The 23,254-nt window shown below is 43.6% G+C and overlaps 1 protein-coding gene across 5 annotated transcripts in view; it reads right to left on the bottom strand.

Annotated features, from left to right (window-relative positions):
• Positions 1-23,254, bottom strand: part of RNF213 (ring finger protein 213) — a 116,116-nt gene that overhangs the window by 52,372 nt on the left and 40,490 nt on the right. For all 5 annotated transcript variants that reach the window (XM_081220626.1, XM_081220628.1, XM_081220625.1 and 2 more), the window contains 12 exons: positions 22,140-22,293; positions 19,291-19,461; positions 12,620-12,709; positions 11,399-11,521; positions 10,371-10,551; positions 8,241-8,414; positions 7,745-7,894; positions 4,637-5,226; positions 3,623-3,785; positions 2,262-2,479; positions 1,169-1,309; positions 882-1,049 (listed from right to left, as the gene is read on the bottom strand). In XM_081220626.1, the coding sequence (XP_081076752.1) occupies positions 882-1,049; positions 1,169-1,309; positions 2,262-2,479; positions 3,623-3,785; positions 4,637-5,226; positions 7,745-7,894; positions 8,241-8,414; positions 10,371-10,551; positions 11,399-11,521; positions 12,620-12,709; positions 19,291-19,461; positions 22,140-22,293 (2,323 nt within the window). The remainder of the gene's footprint in view (positions 1-881; positions 1,050-1,168; positions 1,310-2,261; positions 2,480-3,622; positions 3,786-4,636; positions 5,227-7,744; positions 7,895-8,240; positions 8,415-10,370; positions 10,552-11,398; positions 11,522-12,619; positions 12,710-19,290; positions 19,462-22,139; positions 22,294-23,254) is intronic.

Genomic DNA, 23,254 nt, shown 5'->3' with positions numbered 1-23,254 from the left:
AAACAGATTGATAATTTGAAGGGCTGGGGTTCGTGTTTCTCCATGGTTCACTGTGTGATATCGAGCATGAGATTGATCACAGAAGGCCTTCCTTCCTCATTTCCATAGTCTCTTCTTTAGGAAGCAATACGTTGTAAAGATAAAGGAAACCATTTATAAAATACAAATGAACTTTAAGGAAAAAACTCATAATCAAAAGGAGAGACCATTACATAAACCGATATGCCTTTATCATCATGATTACTTCGGATTTTGATGAAGGATGTCCATTTACATCTTTAAGTATTTGGGGATGCTTGCTGATTTACAGAGTAAATCGACATCTCTTTGGGTCATGAATTCCGAATACACGCATTCTGCAGACCCACTGGCTCCACTCTTCATGGGTTTAAGAGCAGAGTGATTCCTATGAATTAAATACAAACTCAGGGCTTCCCTGGTGGTGCAGTGGTTAAGAATCCGCCTGCCAGTGCAGGGGGCATGGGTTCGAGTCCTGGTCCAGGAAGATCCCACATGCCGCGGAGCAACTAAGCCCGTGCACCAAAACTACTGAGCCTGCGCTCTAGAGCCTGTGAGCCACAACTACTGAAGCCCGTGCGCCTAGAGCCCGTGCTCTGTAACAAGAGAAGCCACCGCAATGAGGAGCCCGCACACCTCAGTGAAGAGTAGCCCCCGCTCACCGCAACTAGAGAAAGCCTGCGTGCAGCAACAAAGACCCAACACAGCCAAAAATAAATAAATAAATAAAATACATTTTAAAAATAAACAAATAAATACAAACTCAAACTCTTCTGACTTTCCCAGGCACCTCAGCGGTGAGAGTCCTCAGCCCAAACAGATGGGAATAGGATACCTGCTCCAACATAGATACAAATCCTTACCTCAGAAAATACCTCTACGACTTCAACATTGTTGTGATCTTTCTTGCCAGACATCAGCATCAATTTGTTCAAGAGCTCCTTCAGCTCTTCTAAAGAGTAGTCTCGCACCTCCTCATGGCCTCCGTGGCCCTCAGGAAGGAGTAAGTGTAGAACTGTGTCTGGGGAAATCTGTGGAACAGTATACAATCAGAGGTCATTTTTGAGAGGCAGAGACCCCCCCACCCCCGCCCCTGAGGACAGCAACCTGTAAGAGCCACCTGCAGCTGTGCCTGGGATGTGATGCTCACCTTTTGGCCATCCGTGGGAGCGTTGATCACATAGATGCCTCTGCTGTTGATTGCTGTCGCCAGGGACAGGGATGAGAGCTCCACAGACCCGTGACTCTCCTTCACTGTCTTCAGCCACTCCAGGTTCCGGGCAGAGTCACACTGTTGGGACAGAAGGAGAGAAAATGGGCCGCAGCTTACAAGTGATCTTCTTCCTGCCGCTCTCTCCACCTCTGCCTTCCAGGGGCAAACTCCTCCTCCCCTTCTCTGGCTCAGCGTGCCATCACCCACAGGGGAGGCCTCCCTCATCCGTTGCCCGCCACTGTCATGGGCTTTGGCTCTCCCTCTTGGGACACTTGTCAGGAGGTGTTGCTGCAATGGGCTACTCCCCTGTGTTCTCACCCGGTGCCCTGGATACATGGATGGGGAGGGACAGGCATGAATGCAGCTCTCTGTGAGAAGGCAGCGTTCTGCCGGGCCCCCAGCTGGGGATAATGCTGGCTATAACAAGGCTGTGAGCCCTGCTGCTCTTTCCATTCCTCTTTTCCTCCCCCATTCCTCGTGGCGCTCCAGCCATCCTGTTACACCAGCTATGTACTGGGTTGGCCAAACAGTTCGTTCGGGTTTTTCCGAACATCTTCCAGAAAACCTGAACGAACTTTTTGGCCAATCCAATCCCATGGGCCTGCTTGGGCCCTGTGCAGGTGGTTTACTTACAGTGAAATGTTTATCTTTTCTGATTAAAAATGAATCTGTACCAATTGCGGAAAGTATGGAAAATACCAAAAAGTATAGAGAATTAAGTAACAATTACCACCATTAAGAGAAAACCACTGGTAACATTTTAACATATTTCCTTTCAGTCTTTTTTTCCCATTCTTTTCGCATAGTAGAAATCACTCTAATTTACATGCAGTTTTGTATCCAATTTTCTAACATAATAAGACAGAGAAAGCATTTCCATATAGGAAGAAACTGTTTTTAAACATCTTTTTAAATGACTGCATTAAAAACCTGCCATGTGAGAGTGCAATAGTTTGCAGTCATGCCCCTAGTGTTTCTAAGTGATGCTTTATTAAACTGAATCTATTTTGGAGCCAGAAATAAGACTCACCAGTTTTTGGGGCAGGTGGTGGTCATTATCCAGAGCCTTCCACAGCTCTTTCAGGTGTTGCATGAATTCATCGAAACCCGCACTCGTGTCCAGATCATACAGCAGGGGTGCAAAGCCCTGCACAGCATCGTGGAAGCAAGCCACCCGATCCACGTCGATGTCATTCTCCCCCGCAGAGATGGAGGCCAAGTCCACGAACACCTTCAGCTCAGTGAGGCCTGGGGAGGGAGAGGCAGGTGAGTGCAGGGCTACCCCGTGATGACATGAGCCTCAAATCCGGGACAATAGTCCTTACTGAAGCTATAAATGGATATTCAGTGGATTTTTAGGGTTTTTATCCATTTTTTGCTTTCGATAAGAACCTGGGGCTTTTTTTTTTTTTTTTTGCCATTTATGTTGATACTGCTGACCAATACCTGACCTTACTGAACAGCATCAATGTCCAGGCATTGCATGGGGCTTTTGTGTATCTTAGTTCATGTAATCACACAATATTGCCATTCTGTTATGAAAAAAACAGTAACATGTTGACAGTTATCTATAAAAAATGGCTGCTCACTAATCGAAATCTGTGCATCACTGTGGCCCGAGGAGCCCATAGCTGAAAGCAACGAGTCTGTGATGAGATGAGCAGGCAGCCCCTCCCCTGTCCCTGCACACCAGGACTGTCCACCTTCCCTCTTCCCTGGCTCCATCTCCCCTCCATGAATTAATTTTGCCAAAGTCACCAAAGCCACAGAGTTAAAAAGACTGCCAAGCCCTTGCACAACGACAGGTAGATGTGATTAAGCCAAGACAAGCTCGCCTTGGCTTCTAGTAAAAATCAACCAGAGGAAAAAGCTAAAGGGACACAATTTTAAAGAAAATGATCCCTTGCTGTTCACAACAAGCATCCAGAGTGAGAGGGAAAAAAAGTAGCCAAGGAAATAGTTTTTACACCAGAAAATGAGCTATACTGTCCTGATATAAATGCTACCTACAATCAACGAGGCACACCCTGCACATTTACCAAAGAATACAGATGAAAACTTGCTAAGAGACTAGACTTAATTATTACAATCACTAAGATGAAAGGAGAATTATAGGACGTGATAGTGGGGCTAATTATTGTTACAATGGCAATCATATTACAAGATATAAATGTATCAAATCAATGTGCCATACACCCTAACTTTACACAATGCTGCATGGCAAATACATTTCAATTAAAATGTTTTAATTTAAAAAATGCAGATGGCATCTCATGGTCCTTTACTCAGAACATGATCAAGGGGAGGGGCTGTCCATACATTTAGGAAGACCACCCTATGAACCATCTAAATATGCTCCAGACTTCCGGCCACCACAGTGATGGACTGTACCTCCGAGAGCCTCCCGGACCCAGCTGATGAACTCCTTCCTCAGGGACAGCTCCTTCAGACACTGACACCGGGTCTCATTGACGTCCTGCAGCAGCTTTTTCGCACGGATAAGCTGCTGGTTGATCCGGTCCAGTTTTTCGTGGCGAAAGTTGTCCAAGACAGTCTAAGAAAGTCATCAAAGCAAGTTGTCAAAGAGAGTCTGCAAGAGAAGGTTGTATGTGCGCTGGAACTGGCTCCTGGACCCCCCAAAACAACAATGTTGACCACCCCAACAGTCTTTCCCACCAAACTTCCAGGATTGGCAGGTGCATGAAGCTCTTATCCCAGATTGGACACTGTAGCCGCTCTTGCTGTCCCCCCTCGATCCATAGTAACTACAGTTCCTCCGCACCTGGCGTTCTGCTAAGCAAACCTACACAAGAACCCTGCCAGGTACACCTTGTAATTTTTTCTACTTTCTAGGTAAAGAAAAGAAGGACCAGGACAGTGACCTACTCAAAAACACGCTGCTGGGCTTCAAGCTTACATGTGCCAAATTCCAAATTTTGTGCTAAATTTTAGTCCTCATCATACCTGTCTATACAATAATATAGGTCACCATATACCTTATAAATGCTCACCTAAAAAATCAGAAAGCAAAAGACTCACTTCTTAACTGTTAACAGATAACTTACCAAGCACCAGATGTGGAGGGCTGACAAAACAAATGGCTTTTTGTCTTCTAGAACCTAAAGAGCTCAGGTGACTCTTTACAAATATCTGATGACTAAAAGAGGATCATTGCCTTTTCCTAAATTCACGATCCTCCTGCCGATCCAAGGAAACCCTCACTAGCCAAAACAGTCGCACTACTGGTAAACAAAGGTAAGAACGAAGCCCTTGGCATATTCAGGCATTGAATAAAATACAAGTAACATTGAAGGAAGCTGCGAAATCACCTTGCCCAGTTTTTAAGAGCTCAAGAGTGGCATCCCCACCACCCCCACCCCCAGTAGTCCCCAGTAAATAACTTACAAAGCTTAGTAAGGTGTGGAGAACACCAAAGTCGCCGGTCAGGGCCAAATTCTCTTTGACCTTCAAGATGACCTTGGCTGAGTCGACAGCCTGATGCAGGTGATGGTATTCCTCGATCTGCCGGACTCGCTCCTTGATCCAATCTTTTTGGTCACTGGGGTACAGAGCACACATGGTCTGGAGGTCTTTAGTTAGGTCGCTGTATTTATTCACAAAGTCTTTGAAGATGTCATCGATTTCCTCAAAGGTGACTTCCCCTGACTTCAGATCCTGATACAGTTTCGTAAACCTTTTGAAACAAGGACCATATAAACATTGATACATCTCTTCAGGGTGAAATATTTTCCTTTCCAACTCCTCCTCTGGCTCACTCAGCTCCTGGGCGGCTTCTGTCCAGAAGATCTGGAAGATGTGGCTGTCCTTTAGCAAGTCTGCATTTCTGGCCATTTCTTGGACTTCAGGGCTCAGGTTGTAATGTGTTGTCCATGTTGAGTCGAGGGAAGTGGCTGACAAGCTCACCATCACGACTTGGTTTAATCTTTTCCCGCTGAGGTCTTCCGAATGTCTTTCAGCAATCTCTCCAAAATCCACTTTTGAAACCATAAGAGAATGTCAGAAGTGAAACCTCTAGTCATGATATCATTTCATTTTACTTTCCCAGTTTTTACTTCCCTCACTGCTCTTAAGGAAATGCAAGTGAACACACTTGCTGGCATTGTTCTCAACAAGAATCCCTAAGTCTCCACCCTCACCCTGTTTGTCAATTTTCATGACAAAGAAAGCTTTGCAACTTCTGGGAGAAGATGACAGTCTGGCATCTGCACATGCTTCCACTCCCTCCCCATATTCTGTTCCAATGATAGAAAAGAGATTGTTTTTCAAAAACCATAAAGCAACAGGGCTGGGAAGGATAGAAAAGGAGATCACAGCAACAAAATTTTGGAACTTGAAAAGCAGATGTGCTAGGGGGTAAATGACGTCTTAAGCCTCAGAACATGGGGTCCTAGCCCATGGTGGGGAAACCTGAGTCTGCCAGGTGTCTGGTGTCACAGACTTCCCCCAATGCACAGACACTGGCTGCACAGGTAACTGGAATTTGGGAGGTGGTGATAAAATAAGGAGGACTGGGCTGAAAGTCTGCTTAAGAAGTCATCCAGTAGCCTCATTTTCATCCCCACCCATTCCATACGGCAGGTTGATGGCACCTCCTCCACCCTGGCAAGCAATGGGTGGTTTATATTTTAGAGAGGATAACACCAAGGGCTCTCTGGATTGGGGGTCTCAGGTATATGGCAGAATAAAGGCATTTCCAGGCACGTATGCTTTGTCAGGAAGCTAACAAACGGTATGTACCATTAAATTTAAGAAGAAAGGAGAACAGAGGATACAGGAAGAAGGACGGCAGTAAGACTAGATAAGCATATTGGATGCTGAGAACCCTCCAGACCTCATTTCTCTCTTGACTCCCAGAAACCTGGCAGTGAGGCCTATACCTTCCAGGCAAGAGACTGGCAATCTAAGCAGCCCAAGAGAGAGGAGCTAAAGATACAGGCTATTTCAAAGCCTAGCCACACCACCCTCAGAATCCTCCATTAGCGTGTTAGGCACCTCTCTTAATATAAACAGATAAACAAGAATTTCTAGACAGATGGGGAAAGTCTTTAACATGAAAAATAGATATTAAAACATACCAAGAGATAAAAGCAACTTGGAGGAAATAGGAAACAATTCAAGATAAAGAAAAAGAAAACCTCTAAATCAAAAATATCAATAATCTCAGAAAGATATGATACTGCAACCATGAACAAGAACAGGATAGCAGAGAAAAAGGATCACTCAGAGGAAAAAAAGAGTTCTTATAAATTAAATACGTAAGAAGAGAAATTTAAAAATTTACTGGAAACGTTAGAAGGTCAAATTAAGGAAACTGCTCAGAAAGCAGAAGAAAACACAAAGAGATGGAAAATAGGAGAGAAAATGTATGGAAGTTAGATGACCATTCCAGGAGGTCACATATCCAACTGTGAATTCCAGCAAGAGAAAAAGTAATCACTCAACTAACACAAGAAGTTTCCCCAGAAATCAAGGACTTGGATTTCCAGATTAGAAAGACCCACTTAATTATGCCCAGTACAACAGATGGGAAACAGACCCATTCCAAGGCACATCATTAGGAAATTTCAGAATAAGGGAGACAAAAAGATCTCAAGAGCTTCCTGAGAGAGAAAATATGTCATCCACAAAGGGTAAGAATCACATCTGACTCTCAACAGCGACCCTGCAGAGACCATGGAGCCACAGATCCCAAATCCTGAAGGAAAACGTTTCCAGTCTGTACCTCTGCACCAAACAACAGATCTCATATACGGGCAGACATTTTCAGACAGGCAAGGACTCCTGTGCCCCCTTCTCAGGAGGGACCAGAGGGTGTGTTTCACTGTAACACAGGAGTGAAAGCAGGGAGCCATGGGACCCAGGACACAGATCCAGCCGAGGACAGAAGCAGGACACCCCTAGGACTGCATCCCTCCAGTCTGGGGAGAGTCCTTCTGAAAAATCAAACTGATTGCCTTGTGAGGAAATTCAAATGGTTGGTAAAGAGTCTGGGACTGAATTTAAAAACAAATACATTGAAAACAAAGCATAGGACAAGAATTTTAAATTTAGAGAAAACAGTTTGCACAAGAAATGGAAGAGAATCATGGTATGTTTCATGGCTCGAGTATCAACAGTGCATTTACACAGTCGTGACTATTTAAACCCTGAGGACTGATCTAGTTAAAAATATGATAAAATTGGAGGAAAGGGAGGCTGGAAAGGTTATGTGTGTAAGGCAGAAATTGGAAAAACAAAGAGATTTAATCCTAATTTTCCACAATGGATAATGCTTAAACCTGAAAAATCAAGGAGATATTTAAGCATGCTATTTAGAGATATGGCAGTAATCACCAAAAAATTTTTAACTTTGTTAAAAATTAACACACTTAAAAAAGCCTCCCCTCCAAGATAAAAGACTGCTACTGTGATACATTTTTATCATATTCTCTTTTGACCCTTCTCCCCTGGGGACCCCTCAATTTTGTTTATTTTAATGCTTAAGAATATCACCTTTAATCAGGTCTTTTACCCTGCCATACAACTTCAGAAGAGAGTCAACATATCTTTTCTCATTCTTTAGAATGACTAGTTCATTCTTTCTGAGACTCAGCACTTCCTTCATAGCGTGTTTTTTCTCCTGGGCTGGAAGACTTGTATTCTCTGAAAAAAAAGAAAAGGAAACCAATAGAACACACAAACATTCGCTTGTGGCAAGACATTTCTTCCACCCACATGAACACGCCCCACGTGCTGAGCTATGTGGAGGGTGACGCAGGGTGCATGCAGGGCCACTCCAAGACGTCCCCGTGTCAGCAGCATGGAATAAAAACAGCCAGTGCTCTGACACGGTCAGCATTTTATCACTTTCCCATTATTTTCCTAAGGATTAGAAGCCATCGCCTGTCAACTTCCTGGAGAGATGAGCCCTCCACAAGACACACAGGCAAACACAGGCGCTTCTTACCGTCTAACCCCTCATGAGCCTGAAGTCCACATCTCAACTTACTTAACTGCCAGATGTTAAGGAACTGATTCGTGTGTTTTATGATCAGCTCCAGTTGTCCAACTAAAATCGCTCCATTGACGAGGTCATTAGTAACTTTTCTGAAGACAGAGTCAGCAGTGGCCATCAACTTCTTGCCTTCATCGGTAATATTTTCTAATATTTTCTCATTGACTCCTGATCAAGTTAAGAACAGAGTTAAAACGGTGGGCACCCCACTTCCCTCCCATGTTATTGAATTCCCAGTAACTTCCTCATTGCTCTGACCCAACTTCCATACAATAAAGCAGAGTCATTCGGTGTTTCCAGATGTGCTTCTCACACATCCCTCGATTCTGCTTTGCCCAGGAGGTTTACATCTCACCCAAATTCATCTCCCAAAGGACTTCCTTCTTCATGAAGACGATTCCTCAAGTGACCAAAGTCAGCCAGGAGAACCACGTTTCTCAGTTATTTTAAACCTGTGCACTCTTCAGTATACTGAATATCTTTCTTAAACTAGACATCACCGCCTTTAAAATCTCCCACCTTGAGAACCCTTAGAGAAGAATAAACTGCACTAGGGATGCACTGACACCCCGTGAGGGTTATCTACGTGGTCTTAAGGAGGCATCTTCACAGCACATGGAAACAAGATAAACATCAGTGTAATGGCTATACTCTACACATCTTGGCTATCTTGCAAAATTTTGAATGTGAATTTTAGGATCAATTTAGAGGGCAAAATTTTCAAACATACTTAACCACCAGAAGGTTTCTCTCCCAGTCATACTAGGGTCATACAGTTGGGTCATGCCATTAAAAGCAAATAAAGCAGCTTTATTCACAACTGCAAAATCTTGGAAGTAACCAAGATGTTCTTCAGTAGGTGAATGGACAAACTGTGGTCCATTCACATAATGGAACATTATTCAGTGGTAAAAAGAAGTGAGGTATGAAAAGGAACCTTCAATGCATGTTGCTAAGCGAAGAAGCCAATCTGAAAAGGTTACAGAGTGTGTGATTCCAACCATATCACTTTCTGCAAAAGGAACAACTGTAGAAGAGGGGAGAGGGGAGGGATGCACAGGAGGAACACAAGGTTTCAGGGCAGTGAAACTATTCGGTATGATACGGTAATAGTGGATGCACATCATTAAACATTTGTCAAAACCCGCAGAAAGTACCAGAGTAAACCCAATGTAAACATTGGTCTTTAGTTATTAATAACATATCAATACTGGCTCATCAGTTATAACAATCGTACCACACTGAAGCAAGACATTAATAATAGAGGAAATTGGGTGTGTGGAGGGGCTAAATATGGGAAATCTCTGTACTTTCTGCTCAATTTTTCTACCAACTTAAAACTGCTCTAAAATATAAGGTCTATTAATTTAGAAGACACAAATGTAGTATTTTCAAATGAGTAGTTTTTAATCATTACATAGGAATTCCACATCAATCTTCTTATTTTATCGCTACAACAACCCTGCCATTGAAGAAACTTAGCTTTTTGTTTTAAGGCTGTCCCAGTAATTTGATAAAACTGAGACGCAAAATAATCTAACTGGGGTGCTTTTCCACTAGATCTGAATCTAACGACTCACACATAAACCTGAATATAATGTTTTTAGGGAAATACACATCTCCCCCTCTTTGGTCACAGACGTTTGCGTCATGGAATGTACGGGTGGAAAAATCAGGCAGTACTTAGTTTTTGCTAAGGTCACCAGTATTGGATCAGACATTTATATGGATCTCAGAATAACAAAGAGAGGGTTTTAGACTCAGACACACTTGGGTTTTGATTTCAGTTCTTAACACTTATTCTTGGCAAGACCTTGGGTAAGTCCTATTACATTCTCCACCTCAGTTTCTTTGTCTGAGGACCCTCAGGACCACTTCAAGTATAAGACATCAGCATGGTAGCTGGTGTTCAGCAGGTATTCTATGAATGGTGGCTTTCAGTGTTAGTTCTCAATTACAATACAAGATACTATGAACCTTCCTGGGTCCTTCCACCCAAGCTGCTTCTTTTGGCAAACATCAACCCATTCGAACTGACTCACAGGTCAAATACTCTGCCCTACCCTTGGGTCAGGAGGCACCACTGGACAGAGCACATGTTCCCAGCGCCCCCTGTGAACATACCATACAACTTGAAGAGATGATTGATTTCTGGCCAAGTGAGCAGGTGATTCAAAACCTCACCTAAGTCATCTACAAATTCCCCTCTACTTCTCGGCCAGGACTTAGTGATCACAGCAGACACAAGGGTACCACATTTCCTCAAGTCTTTATAAGAGATTTTCTCAAGGATACTGGTCTGAGACTACAAGAAAATGAATAAAGAGAGGGATATTTAGAAGGTTTTTTTGTTTGGCTTGTTTTTGAATAACAGAAGTAAATTACCCACCCAATAGCATTTCAGAAATCCCTCATAACTAGTTTTACAAAGCCTCAAAAAAAAACAATTGTAAATAAAATGCTTAACTTTTCTTAGGGCATGTCCATTTTCCTATGCACTGTCTCCGTAAGTGATGAACACTGGGGATGAGGAAACAGGTACCGACAGACAGATACAGACACAACCCACAAGTCACCCCCTTTCCTCTGGCTCAATGCCAGTTTCTACATTTTTCCTGGGACTTTCACATTATGAAAAACATCAAACATAATACAAGTAAACCATTAATACTGGTATCCTTTGTATTCCTAACTGTAATTCTTTTAAAGCTGCCTACAAACAACACATAAATTTTAATTCTCTTTCTAAGTGACTTGATAAAATCTTTTCAACTTCATACATTTTTCTTCCATAATGCTTTGCTAACCTTTGGGGTCTTCTACTGCATGCTAAGCAAGTGTTACTAGCAAGCAATAAAACAAAGGCTGGGTAGGTGGCAATGATAATAATGGGGCATTTAGGAGCAGCCTGTGAGATTTCTGGAGGTCACCTGTGAACTGCTATGATACCATGCAGTAGCAGGAGGTTGAGTGGCATTTCAAGGAGTGGGTACAGGGTACTGGATTTCAGGCTGGGGAGGGGGATGCCCAGAGCCCATTCTTTGCATTGGTGCAGGGTCTCAGAACCAGCGGCGCTTAATAGCCTTTAGTTGATGACGACAGAAGGCAGGTGTGAACCCAAACGCAATTCCTGAGTGGGAAAGGTTGTTCACCTGGCAGACCGAGCCCACGGCTTCAATGGCACACATCTCAAAGCATTTCGACACACTGTCTTCTGCGCCTGCAGCATCCCAGTTAGTGCTACAGAAGGCAGAGATCTGGGAGAGAGGCTTCTCCTGAAAGACGGGAAGATGAGGATGTGAGAGATTTGGGGTGCTGCACTCTCAGACACTATGGAATGAAAACACCCTAGTAATTTTCACTTTCCTACTACTGTATCAGCTCCCCATTATTTTGACCTTCTTCCCATCCCACGCTAAGCATGTCCTCCCTGCCTCTAACCACTAGACCAACAAGGCAAAAATTCAAACAAGACCAAGAAGGCTAAAATTCCCACTTTCCAGAAAAAGCATCCGGCACAGCAGCTTGCAAAAGCAGGTAAATTAAAAAAAAAAAAGGAGGGCTTCCCTGGTGGCGCGGTGGCTGGCAATCCGCCTGCCAGTACGGGGGACATGGGTTCAAGCTCTGGTCCAGGAAGATTCCCATGTGCCGCAGAGCAACTGAGCCCGTTGCAACTACTGAGCCTGCGCTCTAGATCTTGCAAGCCGCATCTAGTGAGCCTGCGTGCCACAACTACTGAAGCCCGCGCGCCTAGAGCTTGTGCTCCGCAACGAGAAGCCACCGCAATAAGAAGCTCGCACATCGCAACGAAGAGTAGCCCCCACTCGCCGCAACTAGAGAAGGCCCGCGCAGCAATGAAGACCCAACGCAGCCAAAAATAAATGTATAACAAAAATACAAATTTTTAAATTAATTAATTAATTAATTTAAAAAGGTTTCTTCTTTGCTTCTCTTTTCCTAAAAAGATCCATTTAACAGTTACGTAGAAAACCCTCATATCACGTTTTTTAAAACCTGAATTTTCTAGGGTCACAGGCCTTAATTAAAAATGGGGAGCACTTTTGTGTTGTCCCCACTTGTCACTGGGTTTAATAAGGCTCTTGTCACCAACAGGCCACTTAGAGCCACAGCATATAGGGTTAGTGCCTATTAGAACCCCATGCATGCTGAGGGTTCCCCTGGTGCCCAGACCTTGTGCCCTTATTCTTCTCTGGAATACCATCTGCGGTCAAACTATTAAGGCTGAATCAGAAACACAGAGTCATATGAACCCCATGCCCTGTCCACTCAAATGCAGTCATCACGTGTCTTGGTTGCTTCTCACGGTCTGGTTTTACCGACTTCCAAAAAGAACATCCCCCGACTTTCAGTACCTGTTTGAGCCTCCCTTCCATGTCCCCCAGCAAGGATTCCTTCCAGCCATGCTCTGCAGGGAAGTTTATTTCCACCAGTCGGCTCCAGATCTGCAAAACCCACATGTAAGGGACAGCCACTAAGACACCTAGATGCCACAGTGGAATTCTATGAAGGAAGATGATTACGCACAGTGCTTCAAAGACACCTGGGTTCTGACTCATCTTTGTCAATGGTCTGCTGTGTCACTGGTGTGTCAGGGCAACCCACCTTAGCCTTATAGAACGAAGGGTCCTGACTGGGACAGGTCATCTCTACAGTCTCTTCCACTGTGTAACTGGTTTTTAACCTGAAAGGATTTCCCTCCATTGTTTTATTTCAAAAAATTTCAAACTTAATGACAGCACAAGGACACTCATATACCTTCAGGTAGACTCCCCAGCGTTTAAAGTGACTGCTTTTGGGATTACCATGTGAAAGTTTGTATTCTCCCTATTCCCAACTACCCTTGTATTTGTTAGGCTTTAAATGTAATGGTTCCCCGAGCCCCGTGAAACTAAGGATATGTGTAGCTTGTCATTCCATTAGTTGTTGCTTTTAGCTTGAGCTCTTGCCGTTTGGCTTCTGTGGTTACAGTCTTTTGAACTCCTTGGCTTTTCAGCTCCTAGGCTGTATGAGTTGAATCAGCAAATGCCCCAAGGAGAAAAGCTGCACCAAATGTCAAGCTTGCATCTGTGTTTCCCTTCTCTCCAGAACTTGGCCCACATGTCTTGGTGTCTCTCAAACATTCGGATGCTGGTGAACAGATGTTTTCTTACTTTATCCAAGTTTTCTAAAATTTCTTTAGACTTCCCCTGATCTTTTTTTTTTTTTGAGATTTTTTTTTTATTAGTTTTTGCTTAATAACAAAGTGAATCAGTCATACATATACATCTGTTCCCATATCCCTTCCCTCATGCATTTCCCTCCCTCCCACCCTCCCCATCCCACCCCTCCAGGCGGTCACAAAGCACCGAGCTGATCTCCCTGTGCTCTGCGGCTGCTTCCCACTATCTATCTACCTTACGTTTGGTAGTGTATATATGTCCATGCCTCTCTTTCGCTTTGTCACAGCTTACCCTTCCCCCTCCCCATATCCTCAAGTCCATTCTCAAGTAGGTCTGTGTCTTTATTCCCGTTTTACCCCTAGGTTCTTCATGACATTTTTTTTTTTAATTCCGTATATATGTGTTAGCATACGGTATTTGTCTTTCTCTTTCTGACTTAGAGGAAGGACAAGACAGAAATAGAGCACCCTTCACACAGACCGAAAAACAGCTTTGAATGAGCTCAAACTGAGAATGGACTAAGGTTTCCAGTCCCTATAGTAACTGTGTGCCATGGGCAAAAGGAAATCTTTTCAAGAGAACAATAACAACATCCAGAATGTGGAGGTATCTTTATAGTTTCCTAAAATAAGTTAAGCCCAATTTTAATATACAAAATAACTGGACATACCAGGAAAAAGACTAAATGATCAAAAGCTCAAAAAAAAATAAAAGAAAGAAAGAAAAAAGACAATATAAATGGACAAGGAGGACAAGAGTTAGTAGGCTTTGGTTAAAAAACAAAACAACTATGATTAAACAAAGAAAATAGACACACGGCAAATATGCATATGAAAAGATGCTACACAGTCCATGTCATCAGGGAATTTTAAATTAGAACAATAATGAGATACCACTACACACCTATTCAAATGGCTAAAATCCAAATACTGAAATACCAAAGTTGTTGACAATGCAGAACAACTGAAATTCTCATTTGCTGGTAGCAGGATACTTGGCAGTTTCTTACAAAACTAAACATACTTTTACCATACAGTGATCTAGTAATCATGCTCTTTGGTATTTACCCATAGGAACTGAAAAGTTATGTCCGCATAAAACCTGCACATGGATATTTATAACAGTTTCTTCCATAATTGCCAAAACTTGAAATCAACCAAATGTTTTTCAATAGGGGAATGGATAAACAAACTATGGTATATCGGTACAAAGGAATAGCATTGAGCAATAAAGAGAAAAGGCTATGAAGCCATGAAAAGACATGGAAGAAGCTTAAATGCATATTGCTAAGTGAAAAAAAGCCAATCTGCAAAGGCTACATGCATATTATATGATTGCAGCTATATGAACTTTAGGAAAAGGCCGAAGTGTGGAGACAGTCAAAAGATCAGTGGTTGCCAGAGGTTGTGGGGAGGGAGAAAAGGATGGGTGAAGCACGGAATTTTAAAGGCAAAGAAACTCCTGTGTATGGTTCTGTAATGGTGGATACAGGTTATTGCACATTTGTCAAAAAAATCATATAATGTACAAAACAAAGAAAAAAAAATAAAGCGACTGCTTTATCTCTTTCTCTTTTGTGCTCCCTTTAGTCTCTCTAGAAATAGGCATTTTCTCTGCTGAACCATTGGAAGGAAGTTGCAGACGTCATGCCCCTTGGCCCCTAAGTCCTGGGCAGGCATCCCCAACACCATGTCCCTTCTGCTACACATGGTAGTACAGGTGTCACTGAGGCCAGTTCACGTGGGTGTGACCTTTCTTGAGGAAGGGTCCCTATCCACATTTCTCTCATTGTCCACAGATGTACTTCCTGACTGTTTGGGTCATGGATCCAATTGACGGACACACACTGCATTTAGTTACCATGTCTCTTTTCTAGAAGAGTTCTCCGGCCTTTTCTGTTTTCCTTTCTGTTATGATGATGATAACATTTTTTTCTTTTCCATTATGGTTTACTACAGGATACTGAATTAGTTCCTTGTGCTATACAGTTGGGCCTTGTTGTTTACCTATTTTATATACGGTAGTTTGTATCTGTTAATCCCAAACTCCTAATTTATCCCTCCCAGACCCCCTTTCCCTTTTGGTAACCACAAGTGTGTTCTCTACGTCTGTGAGTCTGTCTCTGTTTAGTAAATACGTTCATTTGTGTTGTATTTTAGATCCCACATGTAAGTGATAGCATATGGTATTTGTCTTTCTCTGTCTGATTTACTCCACCTAATATGATAATCTCTAATATGATAATCCTCTTCTGGTCACTACTCATTGTGATACTCAAATTGTCTCAGATTTGGCTAGTGGGAACCCCTGCAAGCTAGCTTGTCTCCTTTTTTTAAAAATGTAATAATTTTAGATGTACAGAAATACTGCAAAGATAGTATGGAGAGTTCCAGATACTCTCAGCCCAATTTCCCCGAGTGCTAACACGCTACGTACCCATAGTACAGTTGTCAAAGCTAAGTAATTAGCATTGCTAGATTACCATGAACAAAACCACTGGCTTTGTTTGGATTTCACCACTTTTTTTCCATGAACATCCTTTTACCATCCAGGATCTAACCTAGGATATCACCTTGGATCTAGTCCTGTCTCCTTGTGACATGTCACCACGCGACTTCAAGCACTTCTACTTTCTGGCAATACAAGGTGTTTCAGGCTGGCCTTTCACTTCTTCAGCCCCACCTCTAGAATCTGCTGTTCCTTCCAGAAGCACAGGTTTTGGGGGGTTTTGTTTTGTTTTGGTTTGGTTTGGTTTTTTAGGGGAAATGGCATTTAGAAGCCATGACTAGGGCTCTGGGTGTGCTCACGGACCTGTTTCACAATCTCTAGGCCCTTTCAGTGGACGGAGTCAGGAACTGTTGTTGCTTCTTATTTTTTAAATTTTTAAATTTATTTATTTATTTATTTATTTTTGGCTGCATTGGGTCTTTGTTGCCGTGCACGGGCTTTCTCTAGTTGCGGTGAGCAGGAGCTACACTTTGTTGCGGTGCACAGCTTCTCACTGCAGTGACTTCTCTTGTTGCAGAGCACGGGCTCTAGACACGTGGGCTTCAGTAGTGTGGCTCGCGGGCTCTAGAGTGCAGGCTCAGTAGTTGTGGTGCAGGGGCTCAGCTGCTTTGCGGATGTGGGATCTTCCTGGACCAGGGCTTGAACCCATGTCCCCTGCATTGGCAGGCGGACTCCCAACCACTGTTCCACCAGGGAAGCCCCTGTTGTTGCTATTTATTTGTTTATTATACAGCAGGTTCTTATTTGTTATCTATTTTATACATATTAGTGTATATATCTCAATACCAATCTCCCAATTCATCCCAACACCACCACCCCCACCCCCGCTTTCCCCCCTTGGTGTCCATACGTTTGTTCTCTACATTTGTGTCTATTTCTGCCTTGCAAACCGGTTCATCTGTACCATTTTTCTAGATTCCACATATATGTGTTAATATACTATATTTGTTTTTCTCTTTCTGACTTACTTCACTCTGTATGACAGTCTCTATGTCCATCCACGTCTTTACAAACGACCCAATTTCGTTCCTTTTTATGGCAGAGTAATATTCCATTGTATATATGTACCACATCTTCTTTATCCATTTGTCTGTCGATGGGCATTTAGGTTGCTTCCATGACCTGGCTATTGTAACTAGTGCTGCAATGAACATTGGGATGCATGTGTGTTTTTGAATTATGGTTTTCTCTGGGTATATGCCCAGTAGTGGGATTGCCGGGTCATATGGTAATTCTATTTTTAGTTTTTTAAGGAACATCCATACTGTTCTCCATAGTGGTTTATCAACTTACATTCCCACCAACAGTGCAAGAGGGTTCCCTCTTCTCCACACCCTCTCCAGCATTTGTTGTTTGTAGATTTTCTGATGATGCCCATTCTAACTGGTGTGAGGTGATACTCATTGTTGTTTTGATTTGCATTTCTCTGATAATCAGTGATGTTGAGCAGCTTTTCATGTGCTTCTTGACCATCTGTATGTCTTCTTTGGAGAAATGTCTATTTAGGTCTTCTGCCCATTTTTGGATTGGGTTGTTTGTTTTTTTAATATTGAGCTGCATGAGCTGTTTATGTATCTTGGAGATTATTCCTTTGTCCGTTGATTTGTTTGCAAATATTTTCTCCCATCCTGAGGGTTGTCTTTTCGTCTTGTTTATAGTTTCCTTTGCTGTGCAAAAGCTTTTAAGTTTCACTAGGTCCCATTTGTTTATTTTTGTTTTTATTTCCATTACTCTAGGAGGTGGGTCAAAAAAGATATTGCTGTGATTTATGTCAAAGAGTGTTCTTCCTATGTTTTCCTCTAAGAGTTTTATAGTGTCCAGTCTTACATTTAGGTCTCGAATCCATTTTGAGTTTATTTTTGTGTATGTTTTTAGGGAGTGTTCTAATTTCATTCTTTTACATGTAGCTGTCCAGTTTTCCCAGCAACACTTATTGAAGAGGCTGTCTTTTCTCCCTTGTATATCCTTGCATCCTGTGTCACGGATTAGTTGACCATAGTTGCATGGGTTTATCTCTGGGCTTTCTATCCTGCTCCACTGATCTATATTTCTGTTTCTGTGCCAGTACCATACTGTCTTGATTACTGTAGCTTTGTAGTATGGTCTGAAGTCAGGGAGTCTGATTCCTCCAGCTCCGTTTTTTTCCCTCAAGATTGATTTGGCTATTCGGGGTCTTTTGTATCTCCATACAAATTTTAAGATTCTTTGTTCTAGTTCTGTAAAACATGCCATTGATAATTTGATAGGGATTGCATTGAATCTGTAGACTGCTTTGGGTAGTATAGTCATTTTCACAATATTGATTCTTCCAATCCAAAAACATGGTATATTTCTCCATCTGTGTGTGTCATTTTTGATTTCTTTCATCAGTGTCTTATAGTTTTATGAGTACAGGTCTTTTCCCTGTTGTTGTTTTTTAAATCATGAGTTCACACTATACCTCTAGCTCCTTCCAAACCACAGATCTCCTCCTCTCTCCCCTGGTCCACACGTCCCTCCTCCAGTAAGAAAGAACCTGGGCTTCCAACAGCAGCAACCCTGTGTCCATCTGCTCAGCCTTAGAGTACACACAACATAGCTCCAGACTTGCTATACCCATTCCACTACCAACAACAAAACTTCTAAACCAAGTTCAAGATGTATGTATGTTTTCCTTGTTTTGACCTTAGACTCTGTCCCAGTGAGGGTGAGTGGTCAGAGTTCTGGGCTCTGGGTATTTGGATTAATGATCTTCTCCCCTCTGTGTAGATAGGTAATAAGTCTGAAGAAGTCTGAGATGGAGTGAGAGTCATTTGTCTCTGTTCATGCACAGTCTCAACTATGTGATTTTATGGTGACTCCATTAAAGTATCCCTGGAAGGCAACAGCCTATTGAAGTCTGGTTTGATGACGTCAGAGGGCCATTTGGTTGGTCTGCTTATATCACTTTCTAGAACTTTGTCCTGGAGCCAACAGTCTTTAGGCCCTCCCTCCTCCTCCTCAGTGGCACAAGATTCTGTCCACATCTCGGTTTCTGGAAGCCCTCCCTGCCTCCCAACCTTTTGGGACTTATTTCCAGTTTCCTCACATTCAGACACCACTCTGCCCAGTTTCCCTTTCAAGTAGCTCTTGCTTCCATCTTATTCTTCTACTTTCAACATCATAAACCTGACTCATAACCTCAGCACTGGATCAGACTCGAATGCCCCTCCCCGCCAGCCCAACAAGGTCTGTCCTCACCGTTCAGCAGCCTCACCATCGGTGTGGGGACCATGGCCCACCCACCAGGGTGCCCATGCCCTTGGGTCCTGTTAGGGGAGCAGCTGCCCATTCTGCAGACAAGACCCACTGGGTTCCCTGCACTCGGCAGGGCTTACCTTAATCTCCTCGCAGTAAGTGAAGGTGACAGAAAACATCAACCCAGTCAGGAACACGCCTTTTTGAAAAATTCTCTGAAGCCAAGATCTTGTAGCGGCAAGAGTCCCCTGGAAGACTGTTTTTACTGAATTCTTCTTTCCAGTTTCATTTCCCTGCCCTCCTGCTGAATCCTGTCACCACAAGAGAGACAGAGAGTTGAATCGTCCCTGCGCTGTGGACCCAAAGGTCCAGATGCCACTCCCTTCCCCCCTGTGCGCCCGACGCCACCTGTTGCGCTCAGACTCACCGGCCCAGGCAGAGCCTGCGTATTCATAGCACTTTCATTTCCCCAGAGCGTTTCAGCTTCACTCTGGGTGGGCAGCATGGGGGGATGAGGCAGGAGAAGGAGCGGCATGGATGCCCCATCAAATGACCCCAGGCAACTGTTAACAGGGGCAACTCTGCCTCGCCAATGCACAGACTTCCTGGGCTCCGAGCCGAGGAAGAGCCGACAAGCTTCCTCTGGACAGGGTGAGGAGGCACCAAGGGCTCAGAGCTTCCAGCAGCTCAGAGAAGCCGAGCTAGTGTAAACCCTGCCCTTCAGTGACATGTCTGGTCTGCGGGCCAGGAGGTAAACCCATGTCCCCAGCCACTGGTGCTCTTTCCTTGAGGTTTTCCCTTCATTCCCTCTCCCTGAAAAGCCCCTTTTCCCCGAGGTCAAGGGCTCTAAGGATGCCTCCCTCCCTCCCTCTCCTTCTCACCAGAAGCACCTTTACCACAAAGCAGATACAGCCCAGCCATCAGCCCCACTTAGACAGAGGCATCTCCCAGTTCTGTATGTGTTTCCTTTTGCTTCAACTGAGCCTCAAGTTGTGTGTCAGGACCCCCCAAAACTGGATCTGTTGGTGTCACTCCCTCCCTCCAGAGATGCTTGGCCCAAGGGCTAAAGACGCGGTGGCGAGGCAGCTGCCCAAGAAGCTGACAGCACAATCAGTAACCAGGGCAAGTGCCACGATGAGAAGCACAAGCTATTTTCAAGGCACATAAAGGGTGCTGTACCCAGCCTGGTGGGGGCAGTTCTTCCCTGAAAGATTCGAGGAGCTCTGGGCAGCATGGGAGGGGTGGGCTGGGGTACAGGTGTGATGGGAGCACAGCTCTCAGGATGTGGGTGGCAAGGGCCAGCGACAGTTCTGAGCTGAAAGCAGGACATGCTGACCCATGCGGAACATCCCCGCATGGTGCAGCAGCTTCTAGAATAATCTGGAAGCTTTAGCAGGGTGTGCATGCCATCTGTGATCTGGCATTGCCTCGATCTCGGCTCCATCTCCAGCCACACTAGGCTACCTGTGGGTCCTCCAGAGCGGCATGTTCCTCTCCTCCCTGACACTGCACGGGCTGCTCTCTCGCCCTGTGGGAACGTCAGCCCCTCCGAAGGCCCTCTGTTCCCAGGACATCTAATCAACACTCCAGCTTAGCATTAAGCCACTGTGCTGCAATTATGTGCTCAGAGGATGGTCCCCCTCCTACGCATCCCTGTTGCCAGGGACCTGTCTTCTCCATCTGGGTGTCCCCGGCACCCAGCACAGATGATGGACGTAAGTGAACAACCCAAGTCTGAAAATCTACTCTAGAACCTTCAGCTTTGCTCCTTGTTTTTCCCCATCTGATGTCCTATCAATCCTATCAACCCTTTATGTCAACACGCAACCAAAAGCTTTTCAAAAACTCTTCATATACTTTGGTTTTATTTAATTTCAGTTCTGCAAAGCTTTCTGTTTTTATGGCACAGGTAGAGTATTTGGATCAGACTGTGGATTGCACTAATCTGAGATCCCAACCAACATTTAAGATAGTTATTTCTACAGGAACATACACCCTAAGTAACTGACAAATTTCAAATTTCTTGAACACAGTTTATCTAGATGTTGGCACCTGCCTATGATGGTTTAAATAATACCCACTTCAGGAGAAAGCAATCGTCTTACCAATAATGTTTATTTTTAAATGTATCCTTGGTATTTTAAGGAAGAAAAACGAAAAGGAACAAGTTAAAACATATACTTAATTATTTTATATCACTAACGTCCCAGTTCTGATGTGTCAAATGCTTAACAAATAAATGGTCGATCTAAATATGAAATCATCTGTCACCTTCATGTGGAAGCTCAAACTCAAGCTGGTGAAGATCACATAACAATGGGAAAATATAAGCTGCAGACAACAAGCAACGTCATGGATGGATCTCAGAGATGTCACGTCAAGTGAAGAAAGCCAGACACAAAAAGGAAAGAGTTCAAAGACGGGCAAAACTAATCCGTGGTGGTAGAAATCAGGAGAGTTGTTACCTCTGGGAGGTGTGGAGCGAGGGGGGACAGAGCTCTGGGATGTCCCTACAGCTTGATGAAGGAGACAGAGTCTGTGTGGAAAGGCTCTAAGGTGTGCACTTAGGTGTGTGGACCTCGCTACTGTATTTGAGTTTCAGTGAACAGGAATAAAGCTCAGGTGGGAAAGACTAGGCCTGAACATGCATTTAGGTGGGGAGGTCCTTGCCTGAAGTCCCGGCCACTTGCAGAGCTCTTGAATTAACCCAGTCACAGCTGATACTCTACACTTGAGATCCTGCACTGCCTCCTTCCCTCCAACGCAAGCCCTGAAGGGCAAGCACGCAGACCCTGGTTCACCAAAATAGCCTTGATGCACAGAACAAAACCTGGCATCAAGTAGGTACTGACAAATATCTGATGACACAATCAGCCACTCTGTGTCATTCTAGCAATCCTAGAGTTAGCCTATCTCCTTTTTGAACTGAGGATGCTTCAGGTTCCATAGCTCTCCTGGGTACAACATTATGTGTACGTGTTCCACTTACCACTAGAAGTTTAAGTATAATAATTCTGCAAACAATCTCAGCAGATAAGGCAGGCATCTCATAAAACGTGTGTTCTTTTGTTATTCTGCAGGTAGATTCGTGAAGTTTCAGGCACACAGTCAAGTAGGACTGTATCAAGGGCTCCTCAAGAATCCTACCCCACAAAGAGTTGAAAGAAATCAATGAAGTAATTTAGGAAGAATGAGAAAACAGTACCCCTTATCCATGATGAGTTCCTTCCCTTTAAAACACCTACAAGGAAGGCATGTACTTGATCTCGTAGAGGTTAACATCCAGGACATTTCCATCTACCTTGAACTTGTGACTAAGATAAAAAGGAAACAAAGTCCTTTTGGTTTGCCTCCATGGTCTGAACTATTTTAACAAAAGCAAGTTAAACTATTTCCAAGTGTATTCCTTTGTTTGGAAAAAATCTTAGGGATGCATATTACCAAAGATTCAAATACCATATAAATTTTTTTAAAAATCAGGAAGATACAGGGAGGGAGAAAGAGGAAGAAATGCTAGAAGAATATATCCTGGGATATCCTGTGCACGAAATCTCTTCCAGCTCTGCGTGGACTTGCTTACTGGCTGACACATGACCAGAGCTGAGAGTTAGGGAGTTGATCAGAGTGGGGTTTAGAAGGCAGCATGAGAAAGGAATTACTGGGGTGATTCTGTAATACACAGAATTAGGTGGGGTCCCTGAAGCCCCAGGTGCTTGATGTTAATGAAGACCTGACACCCCCACCTCCATCCTGAACACCCTACTAATTCAGATGAGGTGATCCTGGCAGTGCTCCAAGAATCTCAGAAAATACCTTCTCTCCCACAGGTACATTTCTATTGTTCTACATTCTGTACACTGTGCCTTCTGGGTATCAGAGGTCACACAAATTTGCAGGAGCAAATAATTTCAGATAATTACGGAAAGCTAACTTTGATTTTTATTTTCAACTTCCCTGACTTGTAAAAAAAATTTGAAGACTAAATTCTGATGAAATGCAGGATGCAAGCATGAATATGTAATATGATGGTGATCACTTAAAAATAAATGACAAAAATGCACAGGAAAAAAGACCAGATGGAAATAAACCAAAATCTTAGCAGCT

The sequence above is a fragment of the Mesoplodon bidens genome (assembly GCF_964165515.1).
Source record: "Mesoplodon bidens genome assembly, chromosome: 19".
NCBI classification, from domain to species: domain Eukaryota; kingdom Metazoa; phylum Chordata; class Mammalia; order Artiodactyla; family Ziphiidae; genus Mesoplodon; species Mesoplodon bidens.
This window is presented reverse-complemented; position numbering and strand designations above follow the sequence as displayed.